Below are 17,950 nucleotides of genomic sequence, written 5' to 3'. Positions count from 1 at the left end.
CGTCCGCCAAATGAATTGTCTTCGAGGAGGCTCGTTGACCATCTCTTCGTCCCCATGGGACGGTTCAGACAAGGTTCCATTACCAATTGACCAGACATGGCAAACCGATTGCCAAATCTTCAAAGGGGCCCGTGTGCCCTTATTCTCGAGTCGCTGGGTACTAACGTGCAGGCACAGCAAGCCATTGATAAAGACTGGGGGTGGCAGCACGGTGGCGCAGTGGGTCAGCCCCGCTGCCTCACGGCGCCGAGGTCCCAGGTTCGAATCCCGGCCCTGGGTCACTGTCCGTGTGGAGTTTGCACATTCTCCCCGTGTTTGCGTGGGTTTCGCCCCTTCAACCCAAAGATATGCAGGGTAGGTGGATTGGCCACGCTAAACTGCCCCTTAATTAGGAAAAATGAATTGGGTACTCTAAATTTATTTTAAAAAAAGATAAAGACTGGCCTTGCATTGGCTGGGAATCGAACCCGGGCCTCCTGCGTGGCAGGCGAGAAGTCTGCCATTGAACAACCAATGCTTCACTTTCAGTTAGCAATTAAGGCAGCAAATGGTACGTTGGCCTTGAAGGCAAGAGGATTTGAGTGCATGAGTTACGGCAATTATATAGAATCTTGGTCGGACCTTATCTGGCGTACTGTGTGAAGCTTTGTTCTCCTTACCTGAGGTGAGATATAATTGCCGTGAGGGAGTTCAACAAATTAATACATTCATTCCTGCGATGGAGGGATTGTCCCACGAGGAAAGGTTCAATAGACTGGGCTTTTTATTCTCTGGGGTTTGCATATAATGAGAGGTGACCTCATTCAAACATACTTAATTCTTAACAGAGCACGGCAGAGCAGGTGCAGGAGGGAGGTTTCCCTTGGCTGGGGGGATGGGGGGGGTCAAAAACCATTGGGACACAGTCTCAGAATGAGGGGTAAGCCTTGTAGGGACTGAGATGAAGAGGTATTTATTCACTCTTTGGAAGCTGGGGGGGAGGCGCTGTGGAGGCTCCATGGCCGAGTACGTTCTAGAGTGAGATCGACATGGACAGCGGGGTGGCGCAGTGGGTTAGCCCTGCTGCCTCACGGCACCGAGGTCCCAGGTTCGATCCCGGCTCTGGGTCACTGTCCGTGTGGAGTTTTCACATTCTCCCCGTGTATGGGTGGGTTTCGCCCCCACAACCCAAAGATGTGCAGGGTAGGTGGATTGGCCACGCTAAATTGCCCCTTAATTGGAAAAAATGAATTGGGTACTCTAAATTTTTTTTAAAAGAGTGAGATCGAAAAGATTTCAAAAAGCATCAAGTGATGTGAAGATAGTTCCGGAAAATGGCGTTGGAGGTAGAAGAGCAGCCAGGGCCTCATTGTATGCTGGAGCTGGTTCGAAGGGCCGAATGGACTCGACCAGCTCCCATTTTTGCATGTTCCGTGAACTATTGCTGTGAGAAAACCCAGGAGAAAAATCATTGGGGGCCCTAAAATAAAAATAGCTTTCTTTTTTATTTGCTTTCAACACGCTTTTGTAAAAATCAGTTTTGAAAGTATTGGCGATTGGGCCAGAAGATTGATCGAATTGGGTGACGAAGAGTACTTTTGCTTAAGGTGTGCACCTTTAGGATGGACATGTTGGTGTGGATGTTGGGCTGGAGCTCTGTCTGTTGTCTCACAGAATGTGGGCATCGGTGGCTGGACAGCATCTGTTGCCCATCCCTAATTGCCCCTTAAGAAGGTGATGGTCAGCCGCCTTCTTGACCCCGCCGCAGCCCATGTGGTGTAGGTACACCCACAGTGCTGTTAGGGAGGGAGTTCCAGGATTTTTAACCGGCGGCAGTGAAGGAACGGCCGATATATTTCCAAAGCAGGATTGTTGAGTGACTTGGGAGGGGAACTTGCAGGGGGTGGTGGTCCGCTGCTTCTGTACCCCTGTCCTTCCAGGTGGAAAACCAATTAAAAATCTGTCCAACTCCTCCTTAAATTGGGTTTGGCAGGTGCTGTCGAATGAGCCTCGATGAGTTCCTGCAGTGAATCTTGTAGATGGTGCACACGGCTGTCACCATGCGTCAGTGGTGGACGGTGATGGAGCCATCAATTCAGCGAACACGTGTAGTTGGATCTGAACAGAGGCTTTAATACACTTACAACAGAGCCAGCCTATTCGTCGTTGAACTTCAGGTGAAATGGCAGGCTGGCTCTAAGGCACTGAGCTTTATACATCGGTCCCAGGGGGAGAAGTCCTGGGCAGAGCCAAGGGAGGAGCCCAGTACAAACTCTCGTGTACTCCCAGAGCGACTTCCCCTGGTGGTCGGATAGTGCAACTGCACTTACAATGGGTAGATAACGAACATATATACATGGAGTGATATTGGCAACTATATATAGTGTGAATCACATTCACCACAGATGGAGTGGATGTTTAAGACAGTGGACGGGATGCAGTTCAAGCAGGGAGTTGTTGGAGCTGCACTCGTGCACCAAGTGGAGAGTAGTCCATCACACTCCCGACTTGTGCCTTGTAGATGGGGACAGACGTTGGGGAGTCAGGAGGGGTGTTACTCTACACTGAATTCTCAGCCTCTGACCCACTCTTGTAGCCACAGTATTTATATTGTGGGTCCAATTCAGTTTCTGGTCAATGATATTCTCCAGGATGTTGATGGTGGGGGGAGGGGGAGATGGTTAGGTTCTCTCTTGTTGGAGACGATTAACTGGTCTGAGGATAAGAGGTGGCAAATTTAAAACCGAGATGAGGAAAAACTACTCCCAAGGTTCTCTGGGTTCCAAGGGTTGTGAATCTGTGGAACTCGCTGCCCCAGAGTGCGGTGCATGCTGGGACAGTGAGTCGATTTAAGGAGGAGTTAGACAGACTTTTAATTGGCAATGGGTTGAGGGGTTATGGACGGTGGAGTTAAGGCCAGGGTGAGGTAGCCATAATCGAATGGCAGAGCAGACTCGATGGGCCAAATGGCCTAATTCTGCTCTTATATCGTATGAACTTATAAACTATGTGATGAAACCTTCAAGAATACCTTCAGCCAAGTTTCCAAGCCTAAAATGGGTCCACTATTGATGTAGGTCAGGAAATCTGAATGTGAATTACTGCGATGTTGGGAATATGGCCTGAGCTGTGAACCGGTGACCGAAGGCAATTTTCTCAGGGCCGATGGTGGAAGACAAGTTAGGGCAGAAAAATCTCGGCCTACCTGTTAGGCTCTGATTTAAAGAATGGCCACTCTACAGTCTCTGGGGAGGGGTATCTTGGTGCCCAAGGATCCTTGGCCCAGTCAGGAAACCTTGCCCCAGTCAGGGAACCTTGCCCCAGTCAGAGTCAACAGGTCCTTGGGAGTGGGGTAGAGGGAGGAGGAGGGGAATAAGGGAAGGGAACATTGGGAATTAAGGCTCCAATAACCTTTGCTTTTCTCCAGATTCCCAGCTTGAGTCACAGCGTCATCTCACAAACGAGTTTCCGTGCAGAGTACAAATCGGTAGGAGGCCCAACAGTCTTCCAGAAGCCTGTGAAGTTCCAGGTTGACATCACATACGCGGAAGGCAGCGAGGCGCAGAAAGAGAATGGGATTTATTCTGTCACATTCACATTAATGTCAGGTGAGAGACTATTCGGAGAGGACTGGAAGGGGGCGTAATTATGTAATTTACTCAATAATTCTGGTTAAGGTTTTTTGTGTTGTGTGTGTGACAGTATAGTCCCGTGAAAATGCTACGGAGGGGGCGTGGCGCAGTGGTTAGCACTGCTGCCTCACGGTGCCGAGGACCCGCTTTCGATCCCGGCTCTGGGTCACTGTCCGTGTGGAGTTTGCACATTCTCCCCGTGTCTGCGTGGGTCTCACCCCCACAACCCAAAGATGTGCAGGGTAGGAGGATTGGCCACACTAAATTGTCCCTTAATTGGGGAAAAAAAATAATTGGGGGCACTTTAGATTTATTTAAAATTGCACGAATGAAAGATATGTTGGCCTGGGGACAGTATAGTCCTGTGAGACTGTCAAAACTTCGAGGATTCCCCCCTACCCGGCGGGGACGGGGGGGGGGGGTCCTGGCGTAGCGGAGTGGCGCCAACCACTCCGGCGTCGGGCCTCCCCAAAGGTGTGGAATTCTCTGCACCTTTAGGGGCTAGGCCCACCCACGCCAGAGTGGTTTCCGCTACGCCGACTGGCGCCAAAACTGGCGCCAACAACCTTTGGCGCTATGCTGCCGGGCGGCAAGGCTGGCCGAAAGGCCTTCGCCGGTGCTTCAGCGGCCGCTGACGTCACCACCGGCGCATGCGCGGTGGAGGGGGTCTCTTCCGCCTCCGCCATGGTGGAGTCCGTGGCGGTGGTGGAAGAAAAAGAGTGCCCCCACAGCACAGGCCCGCCCGCCGATCGGTGGGCCCCGATCGCGGGCCAGGCCACCGTGGGGGCGCCACCCCGGTGTCAGATCGCCCCATGCACCCCCCCCCCCTCCCCCCAGGACCCCGGGGGCCCGCTCGCGCCGCCAATCCCGCCGGCACCAGAGGTGGTTTAAACCACGTCGGCAGGATTGGCCTTTCAGCGGCGGGACTTCAGGCCGGAGAATCGCCGCGGGCGGTACGCCGATCGGCGGGGTGTGATTCCCGCCCCCGCCGATTCCCAGGTGGCGGAGAATTCCGGCCACGGCGGGGGCGGGATTTACGCCGGTCCCGGGCGATTTCCCCGGCGGGGGGGGGGGGGGGGGGGGGGGGGGGGGGGGGGGGTCGGAGAATTCCGCCCATGTTGGCCTGAGGAAAGTGTAGTCCTGTGGGAATGTCAAAACTTCGAGGAAAGATATGTTGGCCTTGGAGAGGGCAAAGCACAGATTTACCAATCCTTTGAGAATTAAATTCTGAGGACAGATTCGGCTTGAATTCCCTCGAGTGTTGGGAGATTGAAGGGGTGAGCTGATCTCAACATCTTAAAACGGTCAAACCGGTTTGGATGGATTAGACGCAGAGAAGCGATTACACCTGGTGGGGGAAATTTGAAGAAAGAGGTGCGCAACTGGAGCTCGACCATTTAGGAGGGAACTTATAAAGCAGCTTGTGAGCTAAACTCCCAGCCAGTTGCTAGGCCAGCACCATAATCACTGCACATACGATATTCCACGTTAACAGGCGTTTTGTCTCTATTGACAGGACCCAGCCGCAGGTTTAAGAGAGTTGTAGAAACAATCCAAGCACAGTTGTTAAGTGCACACGATCAGCCCTTGGTTCAAGCACTTGCAGGTATGGTAATCTTATTCCATTGTACCGTGTGTGTACGTGATGGGCGAGCGTGTTTGTATGACCGCGGACCGCTGTGCGCACAACCCGTTGCTTTGCCACCGAGATCTTGGCAGAGGAGAACCGTTGGAACTCAGTTGAAAAGACAAGAGTTACCAACGCTTGGGGGCGGTGGGGAATGTGAAGGAGTCTTCTAGTAACACAGCATGTTATGGTGCAGTATGTTAGGCGTATATGCTGCATGGGTTGGAGACTTACACCCCCAGAGGATGAACTGCTGTGTCCCAGATGGATAAAGACCCAATGAGATAGAAACTATCATTATGGAATGGAAATGTTGACTACCAGGAGAGCTGACAGAGCCTGATGACGCCATCCTGTTGAATCCATTTTTAACCTGTGGCCCAAAACGCTAATGATCTGGACGGGGTTTGGAATAGATTACAAGCATTGTTCGATGCTTCAGAAGATAGCATTCCAAAGCTGTGTACTCGGATGGGTACATAATCTCTTCCCCCAACTGGAGTTGCTAAATGTCCTGACAGAGCTGCACTCGCCCTGTCATTCGGACAACGTTAACCTGCCTTTATGTAGCCCCTTTATTGTAATAAAACATCCCAAGGCTCGTGAGGACCCTTATCAAATTTTGACACCAAGCCAAAGTGATATAGGGGCGGCACGGTGGCGCAGGGGTTAGCACTGCTGCCTCACAGAGCTGAGGACCCGAGTTCGATCCCGGCCCCGGGTCACTGTCCGTGTGGAGTTTGCACAGTCTCCCCGCGTCTGCGTGGGCCCCCCCCCCCCCCCCCCCACAACCCTAAAGATGTGCAGACGAGGTGGATTGGCCACGCTAAATTGCCCCTCAATAGGAAAAGAAGAACTGAGAAAAGACGTGATCAGTTTTGAGCCAGTGGAAGCCTGTGGCAGTGGGGAGGCAGCAGATAGGCAGAGGGAATGTGGTAGGGTGGAGGGCAGGAGAGATTAAAGGACGAAAGGTTACACAGTGCAAAAGGTAAAGGGAGCGGTAACCACTGAGGATACAAAGGTAAGTCCAGATGAGGTGTGAATGGCAGGATAGTAGCCATCCGAATGCAAAGTGAAGGAACAAAGAGAGGAGAAAACTAAACGGAACCAGCAAAAATAAAACACAAAACCAAATGGGGAGGTGTGCCGGGAGGGGTGGGGGGAGGGGAGGGGGGGGGGGGTTATAGACATTTACAGCGCAGAGGGAGGCCATTCGACCCATCGTGTTCCTGCTGGTCAATGATTACCATGGTTATAATAGCTATGATTGAAATGCTCGGAACGGCACGGTGACACAGCAGTTAGCACTGCTGCCTCACCCTGCCAGGGACTCCGATTCGATCCCGACCTCGGGTGACTCTCTATGTAGAGTTCGCACTTTCTCCCCGTGTGTGCGTGGGTTTCCTCCGGGTGCTCCGGTTTCCTCCCACAGTCCAAAGATGTGCAGGTTAGGTGGATTGTCCGTGATAAATTGCCCCTTCGTGTCCAAAGGGTTTGGTGGCGATACGGGGAAGTGGTGGGGGAGTGGGTTTGGGTAGGGTGCTCTATCAGAGGGTCAGTGCAAATGTGATGGGCCAAGTGGCCTCGTTCTGCAGGTATTCTTTGATATCACACTCAATGTTGAGCGTAGAGGCCTGTAGAGTCCGGAGTTGAAAGCTGAGGTGCTGTTCCTCAAGCTTGTATAGAACTTCACTGAGAGAGTGGAGGCAGTGGCATTCTCACTGGAGTAGTAATCCAGAGACCCAGGGTGATGCTCTAGTGATCCAAGTTCAAATCCCCCCCCCCAGGCAGATGGTAATATTTGAATCCAATAGAAATCTGGAATTAACGGTCTAAATGACCATTGTCACCTGTTGTAAAAGCCCATCATGGTCACTACTGCCCCTTCAGGGAAGGAAATCTGCCGTCCTTACCCAGTCTGGCCTACATGTGACCCACAGCAATCAGGTTGACTCTGAACCGCCCCTCTGAAATGGCCGAGCGAGACGCTCAGCTCAAGGGGAACAAAAAATGCCCACAACCCCTGGTCTAATAAAACTTGGCAGGCCACGGGCAGAGAGGTCAGAGCGGGATAAAAGTGTTGAACCGTAAAGACGGGCAATTTTGTTTCGCCATCCCTTGTGTAACTCTCTCGGCTTCTTTCCAGATGAAAAAAACGGCCAGTTTAGTCATCCTTCAGGGAGTTCAATCCGAGGGGCGCAGAGCATGCCCAGGGCGTGGAACGACTCTGAGTCCGTGGAGCACTTCAGACGCGGAGATTCCAAACACTCGTCCTCTTTGAAAGAGAAACCCAAGCTTTTATCTTCGAATGGCACACAAAGTCAACCATAGAAATAAAGCAAAAGAACTGCTGGAAAATGAGGCACCTGACGCTGTCTTTGTGAGGATGTAAATATCTTTAAACATGAAGAAAAATGGAACTGAACACGACCTCTGTAGTCCCATCTCATTTTTTATTATTTAAGGACTGTACGGGCCGCCACCTGAGGTCAGGGCCTCTGCCTTCTGAATTGGCACATCTCCACGACGCTCGTGCCTGCTTCAGGAAATTATGGAGCTTGTTTCCACAGTAACCACCTTCAACTCAGTATACCGTTGGACCGAGGGTCTTGAGGCTCGACGCACCTTCAAACCTTTCCCCCGCGCACCCTCGAACAGGAAAACAAGGGAGCGCGGTTGGGGTGGGGGAGAGAGAAGGAGGGCGTGAAAACTGCTTAACAACCCAGATCCGCGGAGTTATCCAAGGTGACTTTCGCCAGGAAATTTAGTGGAATCCCTATCCTGCTTGCATCCAGCACTTTGTATCCGTGTGGACAAGATTGGTACAGATAGAAGTTCCTTCCCACTTTCTTGCTCACACTGCAGGCTGGTAGAACCAGTCGTGCTTTATGCAAATGTTGCCCACCTTGCCCACGAAGGAGGCTTCGACAGTGGAGACCGGGTGCGGCCGAAGCACAAACCATCACCTCGATGTTCGACGGCGTTGAAAGGTCAAATCAAATCCTCGTTTCGAAAGACCGCGAGGCATCTCAACTGGTTAACCGCCTTCCGCCGCCCCCTCATCTGGGCCACGGAGTTTGGAGGAGCCCATTCCCAGAATGTATCGTTTAATGTCATTGTACGGAATACTTTACTTTCCACTCTGCTCCTGACACCGTTGGGGGACAAGGGTGAACCCGTTGGGGGGGGAGGGGGGGGGGGGTCTCTGCTATTTATGGTAGTGATGGCCGGGGGTGTTTTTATGCCGCTCGACATTCTGCGGTGCGAGGTCGTTCGACTGTGGACTGGAACGGCGAGCCTCATCTCCGACCTCTCGAACAGAATGTAGGAATGTGATGATGAACTAGGGGAAACTGGGGTTGGAATGGAGAGTTTTGCTCTGGCCCATCTCTTAGGGACAGGAGCAGACCGTCCCAGACTGTTCTGCTATTTAGCTAGATCACACCACCCCATCTCTTATAATGGGGGCGTACCAAGAGGTTTTTGATTTGACATGTTTGGCCCTTCAACACACAATAGGGTTAGAGATGGACAGAGAGAGAGAGAGGGGTGTGATGTGGGTGTGGGGTGGTAGAGAGTGTGGTGTGGTAGATACCAAGACTGAGAGAGGAGACGGAGATGGAGGGGACGATTTTAATTCTTCCTGCTGGGCAGGGGATGGGAAACGAGAGGCCTGACTGACTCCTCCCATTGGCTTCGAGGTGGGAACTCTTCAAATCTACCCCATCGTCAAGAGTTGAGGAGAAGCTGCGACAAAGGAAATTAGAAACCAACAGGGCTCAAGCAAGGTGAAGGTGGCCCACAGGACCAGAAATAGCCTGGGAGCAATTAGAGAGTCAGGAGTCATCAAAACGGCCTCAGAAATATTCCGGTTGCTTGAGCAGGAAGGGTTTTTAAACATGCATGGGTTTGTGGGTGAGGTACGAGTTCCCCACCCTTCTCCACCCACGTCAATAGCTGGGGATCATTTGAGTCCTTCATTACAAGGCGTAAAGGCTTTGTCACCTCCATTCAACCAGAATTAGAATAAGCCAGCGTTCCGCAAGGCAGAATAAAGAAAAAAACTCTCGCAAAGTCAACGGTCCACCCATCTATGTAAAAATAAATAACCTGGTATTAACCCCTCCGTTCACAAACAGAATCACAGAATTGTTACAGTGCAGGCGGCCGCCATTCGGCCCATCCTGGCTGCCCCAGCCCTCCGAACAAGCAATTCACTTTGTGCCATTCCCCCCCCCCTCCCCCCCCCGCCTTCTCCCCTTAACCCCAAACATTCTTCCTTTTCAGACGGCACTCCGATTAATTGCTGTTTCAATTCTTAAACTGAAGCCGCCTCCACCACATTCTCACCACCCGGTCGTGTTTGCTGAATGGAAAAAAATAAACCGTTTGTCGTCAATCGCTACATCCAGAAACGCTAAGATTGATCAATGATCCAGTGCGATGGGATGGCACAGTGGTCAGCACTGCTGCCTCACAGCGCCAGGGACCCGGGTTCGATTCCAACCTCTGGTGACTGTGCGGAGTCTGCACGGTCTCCCCGTGTCTGCGTGGGTTTCCTCCGGGCGCTCCGGTTTCCTCCCACAGTCCAAAGATGTGCAGGTTAGGTGGATTGGCCGTGCTAAATTGCCCTTCAGTGTCCAAAGATGTGCAGTTTTTTTTGGGGGGGGGGGGGTTTAAGAGGAAAAAAATATTCTTCAAATGAGAGAGGTCAATTTAAGCTAATTTCTGTCCACAGAGGCCTGGTTACCAACTCTTGGTGTGTGCCTCAGTTTATACGCACACAGACACTCCACCCACCCAGCAAAGAGAATGGTCTAGGGAGGGCAAGACATTGGGGCTTGGACCTCGGTTACCTCAGTAGCACAAATGTCGGCCTCTGTTGTTTGGCCTCCATCGACAGATCCTGTGGGAAGTGGCTGGGGAAATTGAAGGAACGGATACAAACTTTGCATCGATACTGCTAGGCCAATGGCATGACAAAATTGAACATCATCAGAGTTGGCTTATGGAGTAATAAAGACTGATTCTCTCTCCTCCCTCCCCCCTTTCCCCCTTTTGAATACATTAGTTTCCTTTGAATGAGGTGCTCAGGGGATTGGTTGTACATTGCAGACTCTCGGCTGGACATCCCTGTGTTTCCTCCATAGAAACTTCTTTCTAAACTCTTTCTCACTCACACACCCCCCCCCCCCCCCCCCCCCATCCCCATCCCATTCCAGATCAAAGTTCCTGTCTTGTTGAACTCCACAATGTGTGTGTGTCATTTTTTTTTAAAGTTGATAATATGCAGTAAAACTGAACGTGCTGGATACCCAGTCCACGGATTATTACACAGAAAGAGAATTCAGAATTTGCAATGGACGATTCGGGAAGCAGCAGGATGCTCTTCACACAAGCTGGGGTTTCCCTCCCCTTCTGCCCCACTGTTTTATTTGACGCCATGAATATAGTACTTCCGCATCAACCGAACAAATCTGTAAATTTGTATATGAATTTAGTGGGCTAGTTTAAATTAACAAATAAAGTCATATACGAGAAATAACTCAGTTCTGAATTTGTGTGTGAGACTGTGAACAGTGTGAGTGTGTGTGTGTGTCTGTGAGAGAGAGGCTGAACAGTGTGACTGAACGGTGTGTGAGAGACTGTGAACAGTGTGTGTGAGAGACTGAACAGTGTGTGTGAGAGAGAGAGAGAGAGAGAGACTGTGAACAGTGTGTGTGAGAGAGAGAGAGACTGTGAACAGTGTGTGTGAGAGAGAGAGAGACTGTGAACAGTGTGTGTGAGAGACTGTGAACAGTGTGAGAAAGAGAGACTGTGAACAGTGTGTGTGTGAGAGAGACTGACAGTGCGAGAGAGACTGACAGTGCGAGAGAGACTGACAGTGCGAGAGAGACTGACAGTGCGAGAGAGACTGACAGTGCGAGAGAGACTCAACAGTACGTGTGAGAGACTGAACAGTGTGTGTGAGAGAGACTGAACAGTGCGAGACTCAACAGTACGTGTGAGAGAGAGCGAGGTTGTGAACAGTGTGTGTGAGAGAGCGAGATTGTGAAGTGTGTGTGTGAGAGACTGAACAGTGTGAGAGACTGAACAGTGTGTGAGAGACTGTGAACAGTGTGTGAGACTGTGAACAGTGTGTGAGACTGTGAACAGTGAGAGAGACTGAACAATGTGTGTGAGAGCGAGACTGTGAACAGTGTGTGAGAGAGAGAGACTGAACAGTGTGTGTGAGAGACTGTGAACAGTGTGAGAGAGACTGTGAACAGCGTGTGTGAGATTGTGAACAGTGTGTGAATGTGAACAATGTGTGTGAGAGATGGTGAACAGTGTATGAGAGAGACTGTGAACATTGTGTGTGAGATTGTGAACAGTGTAAGAGAGAAACTGAACTGTGTGAGAGAGAGACTGAACAGTATGTGTGAGAGAGACTGTGAACAGTGTGAGAGAGAGAGATACTGTGAACAGTGTGTGTGTGAGAATGTGAACAGTGTGTGAGAGACTGAACAGTGTGTGAGAGAGAGAGACTGTGAACAGTGTGTGTGTGAGAGACTGAACAGTGTGAGAGAGAGACTCAACAGTATGTGTGAGAGAGACTGAACAGTGTGTGAGAGAGAGCGAGGTTGTGAAGTGTGTGTGAGAGAGCGAGATTGTGAAGTGTGTGTGTGTGAGACTGAACAGTGTGAGAGAGAGACTGAACAGTGTGCGAGAGAGAGAGATTGTGAAGTGTGTGTGTGACTGAAAAGTGTGTGAGAGACTGAACAGTGTGTGTGTGAGAGACTGAACAGTGTGTGAGACTGTGAACAGTGTGTGAGTGAGAGAGAGGAACTGAACAGTGTGTGAGAGAGACTGTGAACAGTGTGTGTGAGAGATTGTGAACAGTGTGTGAATGTAAACAATGTGTGAGAGATTGTGAACAGTGTAAGAGAGAAACTGTGAACTGTGTGAGAGAGAGAGAGAGAGAGAGAGAGACTGTGAACAGTGTGTGAGAGAGACTGTGAACAGTGTGTGAGAGAGAGATACTGTGAACAATGTGTGTGTGAGACTGTGAACAGTTTGTGTGAGAGAGACTGTGAACAGTGTGTGTGAGAAAGAGACTGTGAACAGTGTGTGTGTGAGAGACTGAACAGTTTGTGTGAGAGAGAGAGACTGTGAACAGTGTTTGTGAGAGACTGTGAACAGTGTGTGTGAGAGAGAGAGACTGTGAACAGTGTTTGTGAGAGACTGTGAACAGTGTGTGAGAGAGAGACTGTGAACAGTGTTTGTGTGAAGACAGTGAACAGTATGTGTGTGAGAGAGAGACTGAATAGTGTGTGTGTGAGAGACTGTGAACAGTGTGTGTGAGAGAGACTGAACAGTGTGTGTGAGAGAGACTGAACAGTGTTTGTGTGAAGACTGTGAAGTGTGTGTGAACAGTGCGCGAGTGAGAGACTGTGAACAGTGTGTGTGTGAGAGAGACAGAACAGTGTGTGTGAGAGATTGTGAAGTGTGTGTGAGAGAGACTGTGAACAGTGTGTGTGAGAGAGACTGAACAGTGTGAGAGAGACTGTGAACAGTGTGAGAGAGAGACTGAACAGTGCGAGAGACTGTGAACAGTGTGTGTGTGAGAGACTGCGAACAGTGTGTGTGAGAGATTGTGAACAGTGTGTGAATGTGAACAATGTGTGTGAGAGATTGTGAACAGTGTATGAGAGAGACTGTGAACAGTGTGTGTGAGAGAGACTGTGAACAGTGTGTGACTGTGAACAATTGTGTGACAGAGAGACTGTGAACAGTGTGTGTGAGAGAGATACTGTAACAGTGTGTGTGATACTGTGAACAGTGTGTGCGAGAGAAACTAAACAGTGTGTGTGAGAGAGAGACTGTGAACAGTATGTGTGTGAGATTGTGAACAGTGTGTGACTGTGAACAAAGTGTGTGAGACTGTGAACAGTGTATGCGAGAGACTGTGAATGTGTGTGAGACTGTGATTGTGTGTGAGAGAGACTGTGAAGTGTGTGAGAGAGAGATACTGTGAACAGTGTGTGTGAGACTGAACAGTTTGTGTGAGAGAGAGACTGTGAACAGTGTGTGTGAGAAAGAGACTGTGAACAGTGTGTGTGTGAGAGACTGAACAGTTTGTGTGTGAGAGAGACTGTGAACAGTGTTTGTGAGAGACTGAACAGTGTGTGTGAGAGAGAGACTGTGAACAGTGTGTGTGTGAGAGACTGTGAACAGTGTTTGTGTGAAGACAGTGAACAGTGTGTGTGTGTGTGTGAGAGAGAGACTGAATAGTGTGTGTGTGAGAGACTGTGAACAGTGTGTGTGAGAGAGACTGAACAGTGTGTGTGAGAGAGACTGAACAGTGTTTGTGTGAAGACTGTGAACAGTGTGTGTGAACAGTGCGCGAGTGAGAGACTGTGAACAGTGTGTGTGTGAGAGAGACTGAACAGTGTGTGTGAGAGATTGTGAAGTGTGTGTGAGGGAGACTGTGAACAGTGTGTGTGAGAGAGACTGTGAACAGTTTGTGTGTGATTGTGAACTGTGTGTGAGAGAGACTGAACAGTGTGAGAGAGAGACTGAACAGTGTGCGAGAGACTGTGAACAGTGTGTGTGTGAGAGACTGTGAACAGTGTGTGAATGTGAACAATGTGTGTGAGAGATTGTGAACAGTGTATGAGAGAGACTGTGAACAGTGTGTGTGAGAGAGACTGTGAACAGTGTGTGACTGTGAACAATGTTTGTGTGAGAGAGACTGTGAACAGTGTGTGTGAGAGAGATACTGTGAACAGTGTGTGTGATACTGTGAACAGTGTGTGCGAGAGAAACTGAACAGTGTGTGTGAGAGAGAGACTGTGAACAGTATGTGTGTGAGATTGTGAACAGTGTGTGACTGTGAACAAAGTGTGTGAGACTGTGGACAGTGTATGCGAGAGACTGTGAATGTGTGTGAGACTGTGTATGTGAGTGTGAACAGTGTGAGAGACAACAATGTGAGAGAAAGACTATGAACAGTGTGTGAGACTGAACAGTGTGTGAGAGCGAGACTGAACATTGTGTGTGAGAGACTGTGAACATTGTGTGTGTGAGAGACCGTGAACAGTGTGTGAGAGACCGTGAACAGTGTGTGAGAGACCGTGAACAGTGTGTGAGAGACTGTGACCAGTGTGTGACAGTCTGAACAGTGTGTAAGAGACTGTGAACAGTGTGTGAGAGACTGTGAACAGAGTCTGTGAGAGAGAGAAACTGTGAACAGTGTGTGTGTGTGAGAAAGAGACTGTGAACAGTGTGTGTGAGAGATTGTGAACAGTGTGTCTGTCAACAATGTGTGTGAGAGAGAGAGACTGTGAACAGTGTGTATGGGTGTGTGACTGTGAACAATGTGTGTGAGAGATTGTGAAGTGTCTGTGAAAGAGACTGTGAACAGTGTGTGAGATTATGAATAACGTGTGACTGTGAACAGTGTCTGTGAGAGAGACTGTGAACAGTGTATGTGAGAGACTGTGAACTGTGTGTGATTGTGAACAGTGTGTGTGAGATTGTGAACAGTGTGTGACTGTGAACAATGTGTGAGAGAGACTGTGAACAGTGTGCGAGTCTGTGAACATTGTGTGTGTGACTGTGAACAGTGTGTGAGAGAGACTGTGATCAGTGTGTGTGAGAGAGACTGTGAACAGTGTGTGAGAGAGAGAGACTGTGAACAGTGTGTGTGAGAGAGACTGTGAACAGTGTGTGTGTGAGAGAGAGACTGTGAATAGTGTGTGTGTGAGAGACTGAAGTCTGTGTGAGAGACTGTGAACAGTGTGTGTGTGAGATTGTGAACAGCGTGTGACTGTGAATGTGTGTGAGAGAGACTATGAACATTGTGTGTGAGACTGTGAACAGTGTGTGTGAGAGACTGTGAACATTGTGTGTGTGTGTGAGAGAGAGCGAGACGGCGAGCAGTTTGTGTGAGAGAGACTGAGCAGTGTGAGACTGAACAATGTGAGACTGTGAACAGTGTGTGTGTGAGAGAGACTGTGAACAGTGTGTGAGAGACTGTGAACAGTGTGTGTGTGAGAGACTGTGAACAGTGTATGTGTGAGAGACTGTGAACAGTGTGTGAGAGAGAGAGACTGTGAACAGTGTGTGTGAGAGAGACTGTGAACAGTGTGTGTGAGAGAGACTGTGAACAGTGTGTGTGTGAGAGAGACTGTGAATAGTGTGTGTGAGAGAGACTGTGAACAGTGTGTGTGTGAGAGACTGGTCTGTGTGAGAGACTGTGAACAGTGTGTGTGTGAGATTGTGAACAGTGTGTGACTGTGAACAATGTGTGTGAGAGAGACTATGAACATTGTGTGTGAGACTGTGAACAGTGTGTGTGTGTGAGAGAGCGAGACGGCGAGCAGTTTGTGTGAGAGAGACTGAGCAGTGTGAGACTGAACAATGTGAGACTGTGAACAGTGTGTGTGTGAGAGAGACTGTGAACAGTGTGTGAGAGACTGTGAACAGTGTGTGTGTGAGAGACTGTGAACAGTGTATGTGTGAGAGACTGTGAACAGTGTGTGAGAGAGACTGTGAACAGTGTGTGAGAGAGACTGTGAACAGTGTGTGTGAGAGAGACTGTGAACAGTGTGTGTGAGAGAGACTGTGAACAGTGTGTGTGAGAGAGACTGTGAACAGTGTGTGTGAGAGACTGTGAACAGTATGTGTGTGAGAGACTGTGAACAGTGTGTGAGAGAGACTGTGAACAGTGTGTGAGAGAGACTGAACAGTGTGTGTGAGAGAGACTGTGAACAGTGTGTGCGAGAGAGACTGTGAACAGTGTGTGCGAGAGAGACTGTGAACAGTGTGTGCAAGAGAGAGACTGTGAACAGTGTGTGCGAGAGAGACTGTGAACAGTGTGTGCGAGAGAGACTGTGAACAGTGTGTGCGAGAGAGACTGTGAACAGTGTGTGCGAGAGAGACTGTGAACAGTGTGTGCGAGAGACTGTGAACAGTGTGTGCGAGAGACTGTGAACAGTGTGTGCGAGAGACTGTGAACAGTGTGTGCGAGAGAGAGACTGTGAACAGTGTGTGTGAGAGACTGTGAACAGTGTGTGTGAGAGAGACTGTGAACAGTGTGTGCGAGAGACTGTGAACAGTGTGTGCGAGAGAGACTGTGAACAGTGTGTGCGAGAGACTGTGAACAGTGTGTGTGAGAGAGAGACTGTGAACAGTGTGTGCGAGAGAGAGACTGTGAACAGTGTGTGCGAGAGAGACTGTGAACAGTGTGTGCGAGAGAGACTGTGAACAGTGTGTGCGAGAGAGACTGTGAACAGTGTGTGCGAGAGAGACTGTGAACAGTGTGTGCGAGACTGTGAACAGTGTGTGCGAGAGAGACTGTGAACAGTGTGTGCGAGACTGTGAACAGTGTGTGCGAGAGAGACTGTGAACAGTGTGTGCGAGAGAGACTGTGAACAGTGTGTGTGTGAGAGACTGTGAACAGTGTGTGTGTGAGAGACTGTGAACAGTGTGTGTGAGAGAGACTGTGAACAGTGTGTGTGAGAGAGACTGTGAACAGTGTGTGCGAGAGAGAGACTGTGAACAGTGTGTGCGAGAGAGACTGTGAACAGTGTGTGCGAGAGACTGTGAACAGTGTGTGTGAGAGAGACTGTGAACAGTGTGTGCGAGAGAGAGACTGTGAACAGTGTGTGCGAGAGAGACTGTGAACAGTGTGTGCGAGAGAGACTGTGAACAGTGTGTGTGAGAGAGACTGTGAACAGTGTGTGCGAGAGAGACTGTGAACAGTGTGTGCGAGAGAGACTGTGAACAGTGTGTGCGAGACTGTGAACAGTGTGTGCGAGAGAGACTGTGAACAGTGTGTGCGAGAGAGACTGTGAACAGTGTGTGCAAGAGAGAGACTGTGAACAGTGTGTGCGAGAGAGACTGTGAACAGTGTGTGCGAGAGAGACTGTGAACAGTGTGTGCGAGAGAGACTGTGAACAGTGTGTGCGAGAGACTGTGAACAGTGTGTGCGAGAGACTGTGAACAGTGTGTGCGAGAGACTGTGAACAGTGTGTGCGAGAGACTGTGAACAGTGTGTGCGAGAGACTGTGAACAGTGTGTGCGAGAGACTGTGAACAGTGTGTGCGAGAGAGACTGTGAACAGTGTGTGCGAGAGAGACTGTGAACAGTGTGTGTGTGAGAGACTGTGAACAGTGTGTGTGAGAGAGACTGTGAACAGTGTGTGCGAGAGAGACTGTGAACAGTGTGTGCGAGAGAGACTGTGAACAGTGTGTGCGAGAGAGAGACTGTGAACAGTGTGTGCGAGAGAGACTGTGAACAGTGTGTGCGAGAGAGACTGTGAACAGTGTGTGCGAGAGAGACTGTGAACAGTGTGTGCGAGAGAGACTGTGAACAGTGTGTGTGAGAGAGACTGTGAACAGTGTGTGCGAGAGAGACTGTGAACAGTGTGTGCGAGAGAGACTGTGAACAGTGTGTGTGTGAGACTGTGAACAGTGTGTGCGAGAGAGACTGTGAACAGTGTGTGCGAGAGAGACTGTGAACAGTGTGTGCGAGAGAGACTGTGAACAGTGTGTGCGAGAGAGACTGTGAACAGTGTGTGCGAGAGAGACTGTGAAGTGTGTGCGAGAGAGACTGTGAACAGTGTGTGCGAGAGAGACTGTGAACAGTGTGTGCGAGAGACTGTGAACAGTGTGTGCGAGAGAGACTGTGAACAGTGTGTGCGAGAGAGACTGTGAACAGTGTGTGC

The 17,950-nt window shown here is 50.0% G+C and overlaps 1 protein-coding gene across 3 annotated transcripts in view; it reads left to right on the top strand.

Annotated features, from left to right (window-relative positions):
- LOC119956360 (serine/threonine-protein kinase BRSK2-like) overlaps positions 1 to 10,783 on the top strand; it is a 60,716-nt gene extending 49,933 nt beyond the window's left edge. For all 3 annotated transcript variants that reach the window (XM_038783519.1, XM_038783518.1, XM_038783520.1), the window contains exons 14-16: positions 3,407 to 3,587; positions 5,128 to 5,217; positions 7,385 to 10,783. In XM_038783519.1, the coding sequence (XP_038639447.1) occupies positions 3,407 to 3,587; positions 5,128 to 5,217; positions 7,385 to 7,569 (456 nt within the window). In that variant the 3' untranslated portion in view covers positions 7,570 to 10,783. The remainder of the gene's footprint in view (positions 1 to 3,406; positions 3,588 to 5,127; positions 5,218 to 7,384) is intronic.
- The last annotated feature ends 7,167 nt before the right edge of the window (positions 10,784 to 17,950 follow it).

This window comes from Scyliorhinus canicula, chromosome 23 (genome assembly GCF_902713615.1).
Source record: "Scyliorhinus canicula chromosome 23, sScyCan1.1, whole genome shotgun sequence".
Taxonomy (NCBI): domain Eukaryota; kingdom Metazoa; phylum Chordata; class Chondrichthyes; order Carcharhiniformes; family Scyliorhinidae; genus Scyliorhinus; species Scyliorhinus canicula.
The sequence above is the reverse complement of the archived record's forward strand: the minus strand, read 5'-3'. Positions and strand labels throughout refer to the sequence as shown.